This window comes from Triticum dicoccoides, chromosome 4A, assembly GCF_002162155.2.
Source record: "Triticum dicoccoides isolate Atlit2015 ecotype Zavitan chromosome 4A, WEW_v2.0, whole genome shotgun sequence".
In the NCBI taxonomy this organism is placed as follows: domain Eukaryota; kingdom Viridiplantae; phylum Streptophyta; class Magnoliopsida; order Poales; family Poaceae; genus Triticum; species Triticum dicoccoides.
In genome coordinates, this window is record NC_041386.1 from 722526084 (window position 1) to 722537525 (window position 11442).

The following is an 11442-nucleotide window of genomic DNA, read 5'->3' on the forward strand; positions in this document are numbered from 1 at the left end:
TTGTAAAAGAGTAGGTGTTGGGACATGGAGTATGTGAACTTGAGCTTACATGCCGCTTTGCTACAGCAAAATCTGAAAAAAAAAAACTGAAATTTTGCGGGCAAGAAACATTGGAAAATGCTAAAAAAAATGAATTTTTGTTAGCAACAAACATTGATGTGTGTTGTACGTGCGTGCAACATTTCACATTGGAATGACATCGGCAAATAAACTAAAATCGATGCTTCAAATAGACTGTTTTTGAAGCATTTTGGCCCATTTCTTTCCCAAGACCTCCATGAATGTTATTTCACCATGAAAATCTCCACGCATATGAAACACACATCAATGCTTGTTGCGAAAAAATTCAGTTCTTTTTAATGTTTTAGTTTTTTTTTTGGATTCTACTGTAGCAAATGATGCATGTGAGCTTGAGGATGCTGTGGATACTGGGGCTTGAATCTTGACCTTGATACTTTGATCTCTTTCTGGTAGGTGCATGAAAAGACCAATCCATGTAACCCTTGCTCGTTCGCTAAGGTTTGGAACTCTGTCGTTTTTCTAAGACTCACTCGAGAAGATCTTTGCATCCTAGGATCAGATTCGCTATTCCTGCATGTGCAGATTGAGTTTTGTGATGGTTCTTGTCTATGCATTTCCGAAGTACCTGGTTTTTGGTAATTGTCTGCTTTCCTACCGAACCTATTGTCAATTTTAGATCTCTACAAACATCACATAAAATTAGTAATTTCTTTCTTTCTAATGAAGCACGATGGTGATTCATGGAGAGGCTTCTACAGTCGACCTACAATTTTACATCACTTGAAAGCTAGTAATTTTTTTTCTAATGAGGCACATGGGTGATATTTTTTGGAGAGGTTCCAGAAGGAGCCCGAAGCTGCATTAATAGAGGAACAGTGGTAGTACACAGCACATTACAGAAGGGCCCATAAGTAGACCTATATAAACTGCAAACCGGTCCCCGACTTTTACAAAGAGAACCCCAAGACATAGATGGAAAACACGGTCGGATCCTCAACATCCTCACCACAGACACAACTCCCACATCGCCGGGTACGACACCACTTGGGATGGCGGAGCTTCCATGACACCTCGCCACAGATTCCACAGTGGTGATGTACTCCCTCCGATTTATCAACTTGGCCTGGAGGAAGAACAAAACCGCCCTTCGGCCAGAGGATATTGTGACGTGATGAAGCCGGCCGGCGACCAAACGCCATAGTTGGCGCCATAGCCACTCACAAGCAGCCACCGTAGATGAGCACCAACCCAATCTCGACCTCCATCTCTCCCCTGATTCCCCTTCCCCACCATGCTGACCCGAAAAGCAAGAGAGCGAGCGGAGTACCTCCAGTGCAGGGAACGAACAAGGAAGCAACGATGCTGGATAGCCACGATCTCGCATCCGCCTCCTTGACGGCAAGAAAGAGATGGCCAAACCGCCCCCGTACCAAATATCGACACCACCGCGAGCTTATTCGGAGAGCTGTCACCAGGCTGGGCTCCTTCCCACTGCCTCTTCCATAGAGGGCTTGAAGAAGGCGACTCCCGCGACCACCATGGCTGACCACCCAGCGGCATAAAGTCAAACACCAGCATAAAGCTGACAAACACTCTAAATTGTTTGCAATTTCAAAAAACTATTTGGAATATGAAAAATTGTTTGTGGTTTTAAAAAAAGTAGAGTTTCAAATTTTGTTCATTTCCTAATTTTTTTTAAAAATTGTTAGGAATTTCTAAATATGCTCGCATTTTAAAAAATTGTTCAAATTCATGGTTCTCAAAAAAAATGTTCCCATTTTCAACATTTGTTTACAAATTCAAAAATGTTCCTGTTCTCAAAATTTGTTCACAAATAATAAATGTACCTGTTCTCAAAATGTGTTCACAAATTTAAAATGTTCCTTTTTAAAAAAAAATGGACAAATTCAAAAATATTTCACATTTTTTCAAAACATGTTCATGATTGTGAAGAAATGTTCTGGATTTTAAAAAATGTTCCCCCTTTTAAGATTTGTTCACAAATTCAAAAAAGTATGTTCAATTTTTAATTTTAGGTCCAAAAATTAATTTTTTTCATATTTTTTTAAAAACTTGTTCGTCTTTATCAAAATTAGCCAGAACTTGTAAAAGTGGTCGTATTTTTCCAAATTTGTCGACAACTTCACAATTGTTCCTGCTTTTAAATTTTGGTTACAAATATGATTTTTTTTACTATTTTTTGAAAACTCGTGTATTTTTTTAAAAACGTTTGGAAGTTTTAAAAAAATATTCACAATTTTCAAGAAATTATTAAAAAAGGAAATATAATACGATCTGCCGATGTGGCTGAGTCTAAAGAATCCGTGTTGTTTTTTCACCATGAACATGAATCAGCCGCAGTGGCTAGCTACCAGTGCCTACTAGAGCGCGATCATGAGCTTGAATCCTAGCTGATACGCTGCATTTTTCTCTGATTTTTGACACCTCGTAGCTTGCGTGGGCTGGCCCAGTCGGGTCAGTGCCCTGTGCGAAGCCTCGGCATTCTGCCGCAGAATGCGGCAGATAGGAGGTCCCGCAATTACCCTTCACCATGTCTCAAAACTCTCTAAAAATGTAGTAAAAAAACCTTCACTGTGTTCTAAAAAAGAGCAAATACCCTTAACTAAAACCCCACATGTGAAAGTGATTTTGATGACTCATGGAATTTTTTGCAAAGTCAGTGAAAATAATCAAATTAACTCGGCTTACAAAGGACAACAACTTCAGTATGACAAGCCAAATCATAGCTCCCATTGCAATCCTTTTTTGTATAGAAAACAATCAAACTCGGCATACAAAAGACAACAACTACAGTTTCACAAGCCAAAGCATAGCTACCATAGCAATCCTCTTTTTATATCCTCACAAAAAAATCCTTTTTATATAGAAAACATTGAAGCTCAGGGTACAAAAAACAACTACTTCAGTTTCACAAGCCAAAATCACAGCTCCATGACAATCCTTGACATGTAAAGAGAAATTTATGAGTCATTCAACGCTCTAAGGATGCCATCTGTACCACCAATTAACACAATGATACAAAACCAGTTTATAGGAAACAATAAGATGGAGTGCTGGACCTATGAATCTGATTTATTTCTAACAACTCGTACAAGATAACGAAGTCGATTTCACAAAATGACGCAGTCCAAATATACGCTTGACATGTAAAGTGCTCAGTGCTGAGTCATATCGATTATCCAGGTCAGCCTTCATCCGGCATCTAGACGATATCTGTTGAAAAGTACTTTTGATGATCACTCAATATTGGACTTGTAGCACCACCTAACACAAGAGACTAGGATGATCAGTTTGGAAAGCACGCAAAAGCTTTAGCAAAGCAACCTAGAGATGCAGTGTACAAAATGATGCCGTGGTAGCTATAAATAGGCCCGCACCATGAAGACCATCCTTCATCACCCTTCACACAAACATAAACATCGAAGTAAGCTTGTAGCCAACCACCATGAAGACTATGTTCATCCTCGCTCTCATTGCCCTCGCGGCGACCAGCGTCGTTGCGCAGCTGGACACTACATGCAGCCAGGGCTATGGGCAATGCCAGCAGCAGCCGCAGCAGCAGGTGAACACATGCTCTGCCCTCCTGCAGCAGTGTAGCCCGACACCATATGTCCAGTCACAGATGTGGCAGGCAAGCGGTTGCCAGTTGATGCGGCAACAGTGCTGCCAGCCGCTGGCCCAGATCTCAGAGCAGGCTCGGTGCCAGGCTGTCTGCAGCTTGGCCCAGGTCATCATGCGACAGCAGCAAGGGCAAAGTTTCGGTCAGCCTCAGCAACAAGTGCAAAGTTTCAGCCAGCCTCAGCACCAGGTTCCGATTGAGATAACGAGGATGGTGCTCCAGACCCTTCCATCGATGTGCAACGTGAACATCCCGCAATATTGCACCACCACCCCATGCAGGACCATCACTCAGACCCCCTACAACATCCCTATGACCGCTACCTGTGTTGGTGGTACCTGCTAAGATCTGTGCTGCGCTAACTAGATCGATCGCCATTTAGTTTAGATGATGGATGAAGGGTGAAAAATAAAGTAAAAGTGCCATATATCATCATATGTGGCCAGTACTGATGCGACATAGAAATAAGAAACCTTTGTTTCTCAATAAAGCTTTTGTCTGAATAAAATTGCATGTTTTGCATGATAAGTGAGATCATAGAAGTATCTCACCTTATTGAAGTACTATTGCAACTTTAAATAACAAACATCTGCTCCTGAATAAATCTGTTGTCAAAATAAAATCGCATGTTTTGCGCGATAGATGAAATCTCAGAAGCATCTGACCGAAGTGGACCATCAATCTATTGTATGCCTCCCACTAAATCAAGATAAATTCAGAACACGAAAGGACAAATAAAAGAGCAGCACAAGGCACATATGGAGAATGGAGAGAGAGCAGATCAAACAACACATGGCCACAAACATGTATGACCAATATAAAGAGGTGCCGGATTTGAAACAATGTTGACATATTCACTATGTGCTTTCTTGTTCAATCACAGAATTAATGTCAACCAAGCTGGTACATAAGAAGTCAATTAATCCCTGTAGAGCCACTGCAGTATGATCACTTCCTGGAGACAATATAATAAATATTATTGTGCATAATACATTTGCAAAGTCAAGAAAACATGGAAGTTACAAAACCTAGTAGATATAACTGAATAATATTTAAAGTCATGAGATATATTTTCATAATTTCACACCTAATTATACCTTTTTTTTATGCCACATGATTGTCTTTTTATTTCATATATACGAATGAATATTGGCACACCCACATATTTTATTTTACTGTGTTACACCATTAAGAAAACCTTCTACTCTAGGAGTGGTTTATTTTCCGTGAAACAAATGAAATCTATGACACATCTCACTGAATTGAAGAATCATCATACTCTACATGGCTCCCAATTAAACCAAAAATTCACAACATGAAGAGAGGGACGGTACATACGTAAGAAGAGATCCTGGATCAAGGAACATACACACATGAACAAACTTCATAAAAATATTAATGGATTTGATAACATTGTTGACACACGTAAAGTTATTACCCAACACACACGATAAAACTCAATGCTACATCAGAAGCTGATTAATTGCCGACATGTCATAGCCATGAGCATTGTGCAGCACAATCACGGGCGGGACACAACATATATTAATATTCTTGTGCTAGCCACATTTTGGTGCCAAGTCAAGAAACCGTGGAGGTACCAAAAACTGAACAAGCATACTGTTGGATACAAGATAGAAGAATGAAGGATATGTATACTGGAATATAACTCTATTGAGAAGCAACACTTGATACAACGAAATTTCATAGGAATGATTTTTCTAGCGAACTACTCCCTCTGTATCTAAATATAAGTCTTTTTTACAGATTTCAATATGGACTATATACGAAAAAAAATGAGTTAATCTATACTCTAAAGTATGGAAGCGAATTAGGAGCACTCGGGTGCTCCACCCCCTATATTCAAAAATAATTTAATAATTCAAAAAAGTCAAAAAAATACTGGATATATTTTTGAAACAAATATGACTAGGTATTGTATTCATATAAAAAGTTTGGCCAAGGAATGATTCTCGTTGATTTCAGGGCAAAAAAAAAACAAAATTTATGATGACAATATAGCATGAATAGTACTTGTATATAGCATTTTTTTAAAATCTTTGACCCCGGATACAATAAAAGACATTCCGTGTTTAATCTTTGTATACGAGTGCAATACTTGGTCATGTTTGATTCCATAAAAAGTTCTAGGATTTTTTGATTTTTTTGAATTACTAAATTATTTTTAAATATAGGGGGGCGTAGCACCCCAGAGCTCCTATGCATTTTCGCTAAAGTATGTCTATATACATCCTTATGTAGTAGTTCTTATTGATATCTCTAAAATACACTTATATTTAGGAATGGAGGGAGTACATGGTCACCTATATCACGATATAATTCTATAGTAAAGGGTTAAGCACCTTGTTCGCAAGATTATTATCGGGGCGGAGTCAAAGGGTTCCATTCTGGTTTAGCTTACTCCCTCCGTCCGCGAATAAGTGTACTTCTAGCTTTTGTCCTAAGTCAAAGTTTTAAAACTTTGACCAACTATATACAAAAAAGTAGTAACATATATGATATCAAATTGATATATTATGAAAATACATTTCAAAACAGATCTAGTAATACTAATTTAGTGTCATAAATGCTGCTACTTTTTTCCATAAAGTTGGTCAAAGTTTTAAAACTTTGATTTAAGACAAAAGCTAGAAGTACACTTATTCGCGGACGAAAGGATATGTATACTGGAATATAACTCTATTGAGAAGCAACACTTGATAAAACGTGTTGATAATGTAAGAGAGGTCGGGATAGACCAAACTTGAGATGTGAGAAGTCTGAAGGACTGAAGTATCAACAAAGAACTAGCCATGGAAAGGGGTGCATTAAAGTTAGCTATCCATGTGCCAGAACCATGAGTTGGTTGCGAGATCTTCAGCTCAAGCTACCCCAACTTATTTGTTGTTGTTGTTGTTGTTGAAAAGATGCAGTATACTCCCTCCGTTCCAAAATAGATGACCCAACTTTAGTTTCAAAATAGATGACCCAACGGAGGGAGTACATCTATAGGTCCATGTGTATTGTTTTCAGATTTTTTGGAACTTCAAAATATGACTTTCCGAATTTTGAAAAAAGAGCTTCATGGAGCTCGAGCTAAAAAAATCCATTGTCCTCATGATACATGCATAGAACACATACCTTTTACAAAAAAAATAACAAGTTTAGGTTCACTGGCCAAAGCTACAAAAATGCTACATTAGACTTCCCACATGTAAAACTAATTTGATGACTCATGGCATTTTATCTCCTACCAGCTTATACAAGACTTTAAAACCAGTTCCAGGAAGCAATTAAACTCGGCATACAAAAAAAAAAACTCAGTTTCACATGCCGAAGCATAGCCCCATGACAATCCTTGACATGTAAAGGAAAATTTATGAGTCATCAATGCTCTGCTGATGCCGTCTGTATTACCATTTACCAATTAGTAGAACGATACAAAAACCAGTTTTCAGAAAACAGCAAGATGGAATGCTGGACATGCCAATCTGATTTATATCTAACAACTCGTACAAGACAACAAAACTGATTTCGCAAAAAGACACAATCGAGATATACGCTTGACATGTAAAGTGGTCAGTGATGAGTCATATGGATTATCGGGGTCAGGCGCAAGCTGACTGATATCTACACGATATGTGTTGAAAAGTATATTTGACGACCATCCAAAAACGGACTCTTAGCACCACCTAACACAAGATGACAGATGATTAGATTGAAAAGTACGCAAAAGCTTTATCAAAGCAACCAAGGAATGCAATGCACAACATGATGCCATGGCAGCTATAAATAGGCCTGCACCATGAAGACCCTCCCTCATCACCCTTCACACAAACATAAACACCAAAGCAAACTTATAGCCAGCCACCATGAAGAACCTGTTCATCCTCGCTCTCCTCGCCTTCACGGCGACAAGCGCTGTTGCGCAGCTGTACACTACCTGTAGCCAGGGCTACGGGCAATGCCAGCAGCAGCCGCAGCCGCAGCCGCAACCACAGCCACAGCCGCAGATGAACACATGCGCTGCTTTCCTGCAGCAGTGCAGCCAGACAGCATATGTCCAGTCACAGATGTGGCAGGCAAGCGGTTGCCAGTTGATGCGGCAACAGTGCTGCCAGCCGCTGGCCCAGATCTCGGAGCAGGCTCGGTGCCAGGCGGTCTGTAGCGTGGCACAGATCATCATGCGGCAGCAGCAAGGGCAACGTTTCGGCCAGCCTCAGCAGCAGCAAGGGCAAAGTTTCGGGCAGCCTCAGCAGCAGGTTCCGGTTGAGATAATGGGGATGGTGCTTCAGACCCTTCCGTCGATGTGCAGCGTAAACATCCCACAATATTGCACCACCACCCCGTGCAGCACCATCGCCGCCGCCATCTACAGCATCCCCATGACAGCTACCTGTGCTGGTGGTGCCTGCTAAGATCTGTGATGTGCTAGCTAGATCGATCACCGTTTAGTTGATCGATGAAGAGTTATAAAATAAAAGTGCCATACATCATCATGTGTGGCCAGTACCTCTGTTTCTGAATAAAGCTTTTGTCCGAATAAAATCGCATGTTTTACATGATAAATGAAATGTCAGAAGCTTTTCACCTTACTGAACCTTCTTACGTGGTGGAGTTACGGTCAGCCTCTGCAGCAGGTTCAGTTTGAGATAATGAGCATGGTGCTTCACACCCTCCCGTCGAAGCACAGTTCATACATCCCGGCTTATTGCACCACCACCCCCCTACAGCATGCCTGTGGCTATTATTACCTGTGCTGGTGGTGGCTGCTAAGATCTGTGCTGTGCTAGCTGGATCGATCAGTGTTCAGTTGATCGATGAAGCGGTGACAAAATAATGTGGACAGTACGGAAATAACAAACATCTGCTCCTGAATAAAGGTGTTAGCTGAATAAAATTGCATGTTCTGTACGGTAGAAGAAATCTCAGAAGCATCTTACTGGAATGAACCAAAACTCTATATTGTATGGCTCCCATTATATCAAAAGAAATTCAAAACATGAAAGGAGAAATAATAGAGGCACAAGGAACATATGGAAAGAGACCAGATCAAAAAGCACACAGCCACAAACATGTATGAGCAACATAAAGAGTTACCGGATTCGAAACAGCGTTGACATATTAATAATGTGCTTTCTTGTCCAGTCACAGAATTAATGCCAACCAAGCTGCTACATAAGAATTCAATTAATCCCCATAGACCCAGTGCAGGACGATCACTTCCTGGAGACAATATAGATCAACATTCTTGTACACAATACATTTGCCAAGTCAAGAAACCATGGGAGTTACAGAACCTAGTGGCTAACTGAATAATACAAAAGCAGGAATCGGCAGGACTGGCATTGTGAAAGACTAAGAAAAGCCTTGCAACTGCAACAAGCAACGATGACCAATCACTGGTCAACCCCGTAAACCAAACTGGGAAGCACCCAGAGGCTATTTAGTGGACTGCAATGGGAAGTGGCTGCGGAACTGAATGACATACGGTGAGTCGAGCTGGGCACCGGCTGTCCAACCTCTATTGCAGTCCATGGCTCATCAAAATCTTCTGATTTTGTTGGAACATAAATATAGTTACTCTTTCCTCCCCATCTTTTGGGGTTCATGCAAGAAAATGTAGGGTTTCTCCTATCATTGGTGAGGAAGAGAGCCCAATTGTCCAACTTATCCATCTTCACCCACTTAGCTGGTTCAACTGAGAAGTCGAGGCGGAAGACTTGAAAGGTGCCAGGAAAGCCAAACAGTTGGTCCATGCTTACCGAGAGATCTACCAAGAGAAGCATGTCACCACAGACCACCAACCATGGCTTAGAATGAAGGCCTACGAGCATGCTCTGTTCCCACATAACTGCTACTTCCTGCATGCTGAGCTCAGGTGATATGTGTATGGTATGTAGCCTTTGAACAAAGTCCATGGCAAACATCTGGCCTTTGAAGAGCACAATCTGATGGATGAGTTCACCAACCTGAGGGTGCTCTGTCCAAGAATTTGTTCCAACCTGCCACTGGAGCATGGAGATTCTCGAGAAAAGGATGAGACGTGAATTGGGCGAATCTAGTGGAGCCGTAAGGATGCCAAGGTAGATCAAAGTGTTGCTCTCAGATTGGAATTTTGGTGGCTTCACCTTTGTGCCAGTGTACACATTGACGAGATGGCAGTGTCTCCTATCAGAGAAGATAAGATAACCATATGAGCAGCCCAGATAGCGCATGGGATGTGGAGTAATTCCAGGCGCTGAACAACGATGGGATAAACTTTTCTTAGCAGGATCAACAAGCTGCGATTTCCGATCTGAGTTGTAACTCTCCTGGCTTACATCTGGTTTGAGGTGGAGAGGTGGGAAGCTGAAGGTATATACAGATGGGAAGGAAGAGGCTGCGGCGTGCCATGAGTGACAGGTGCCACGGAAAGCAAGGAAGTCATGAAATGAGCTAATGAGCGAAATGATTTGGTGGAGCAGGCTGTCTAGAAGGCTTTCCCAGGCATGAGATCCCGATGAGGATGAGGAAGTAGATCCAGAGGCATCACAGATTTTCTTAGAGGGCCTTGCTGCAACAGCAACTTCCCTGTCATGGAGAAAATTCAAGGGTCAGAAGAAAGAACTCAAATATAACAGAGATATAGCTAGTAATTTATTAGAAATGTGGTATATATGTGACAGAGGAGGTTGAATTGGATTTCCGGTATATATGCTCTTACTATACACACTAAGGCAAAAAAGCACGACTGTTTAACTGAACAAAGTTTATTCCCATTGTGAGATGTATATATCAATAATTCAATATGAACACCAATGGTTCCTTCGTTGAGGCTACGGGGCAGGGACGTGCTGGTGCTTTAGCAAGGGACCACAATGGCGTGGTCTTGCTTTCTACCTGGAGAAAGAGAAGCCTGTGTTCTGAGGCAGAGGAGGTTGAAGCTGTTCGATGTGGTGATTGGTTTGTCTCCGTCAGTTATCTGAAATTTACAGGGCGGCTGGTTGTGGGTGAAACGGACTGCACGGCCTTGTGGGGTGTACTGTCAGAAAATTCAGAGAACAGATCCTGCCGGAACTTCTACTACAGCAAGACAGAGAGACTGACAGAGTGCAGGCTGCGCATATAGGATTGCAAGAGAGAGCAATGGAGCAGCCCACCCGCCTGCAAATTATCGTAGAACAAACTATCGCCAAGGAACAGAGAAGTAAATTAAGTTTCCCATTCGATTGTAACAACGCATATCAATATGCTAAACTTTAACCAGAACAGGGTACGTCAGGATCACCTACAGCATGATATTCTGTACAACAGAGTATTGTCCTTAATGTGCAACCACCCTATGGTATATAATTGTTGTGTTCAACCACTCTACGGTGTAATTTCTTGGACGAGTTGCGAACAATTTTACTGTTCAGAGCTCCCAGTTCCCCTATGTACAGTACAGTACAGATCGAGTCCAATAGCAATTTCACGCAGGATGTCAGGAGTCAGGACAGGCGGCAACGGGGAAGACTAGGCTAGATCTGTTCAATAAGCTTCGGATTGAGAAACCTAAGAGACAAGCAAGGTTAGGGTAAGGGCGCGCGAGGCGAGCACCTGGAGCTGAGGCTGGCTGGTGCCGGCGGCGGCGAGGGTTCGGCGGCCTGCTGCGGTCGCGCTCTCCGGCGCCGGCGGTGGCGCCGATTCCCTGTCATGCGCGCACGTACGGTGGCGTCCCCTCAACCGGCGGCTCCGGATCGGCGCCGCCTACTGGTCGTCGGCGAGCGGCGGTGGTCGTCTATCACTTTTTCGGGCGG

The 11442-nt window shown here is 42.0% G+C and overlaps 3 protein-coding genes across 3 annotated transcripts; 2 read left to right on the plus strand and 1 right to left on the minus strand.

Annotated features, from left to right (window-relative positions):
- The first annotated feature begins 3430 nt into the window (after positions 1-3430).
- Positions 3431-4186, plus strand: LOC119289902 (avenin-like a4). Its single transcript, XM_037569077.1, has one exon. The coding sequence runs from the start codon at positions 3488-3490 to the stop codon at positions 4004-4006; it is 519 nt and encodes a 172-aa protein (XP_037424974.1). The 5' UTR covers positions 3431-3487; the 3' UTR covers positions 4007-4186.
- Positions 4187-7480: 3294 nt separating this feature from the next.
- LOC119288177 (avenin-like a6) lies at positions 7481-8230 on the plus strand. Its single transcript, XM_037567802.1, has one exon. The coding sequence runs from the start codon at positions 7534-7536 to the stop codon at positions 8077-8079; it is 546 nt and encodes a 181-aa protein (XP_037423699.1). The 5' UTR covers positions 7481-7533; the 3' UTR covers positions 8080-8230.
- Positions 8231-8739: 509 nt separating this feature from the next.
- Positions 8740-11442, minus strand: LOC119288175. Its single transcript, XM_037567801.1, has 2 exons — positions 11243-11442; positions 8740-10234 (listed from the first exon to the last, which is right to left on the minus strand). Exons 1-2 carry the CDS (start codon positions 11338-11340, stop codon positions 9061-9063), a joined length of 1272 nt encoding a protein of 423 aa, XP_037423698.1. The 5' UTR covers positions 11341-11442; the 3' UTR covers positions 8740-9060.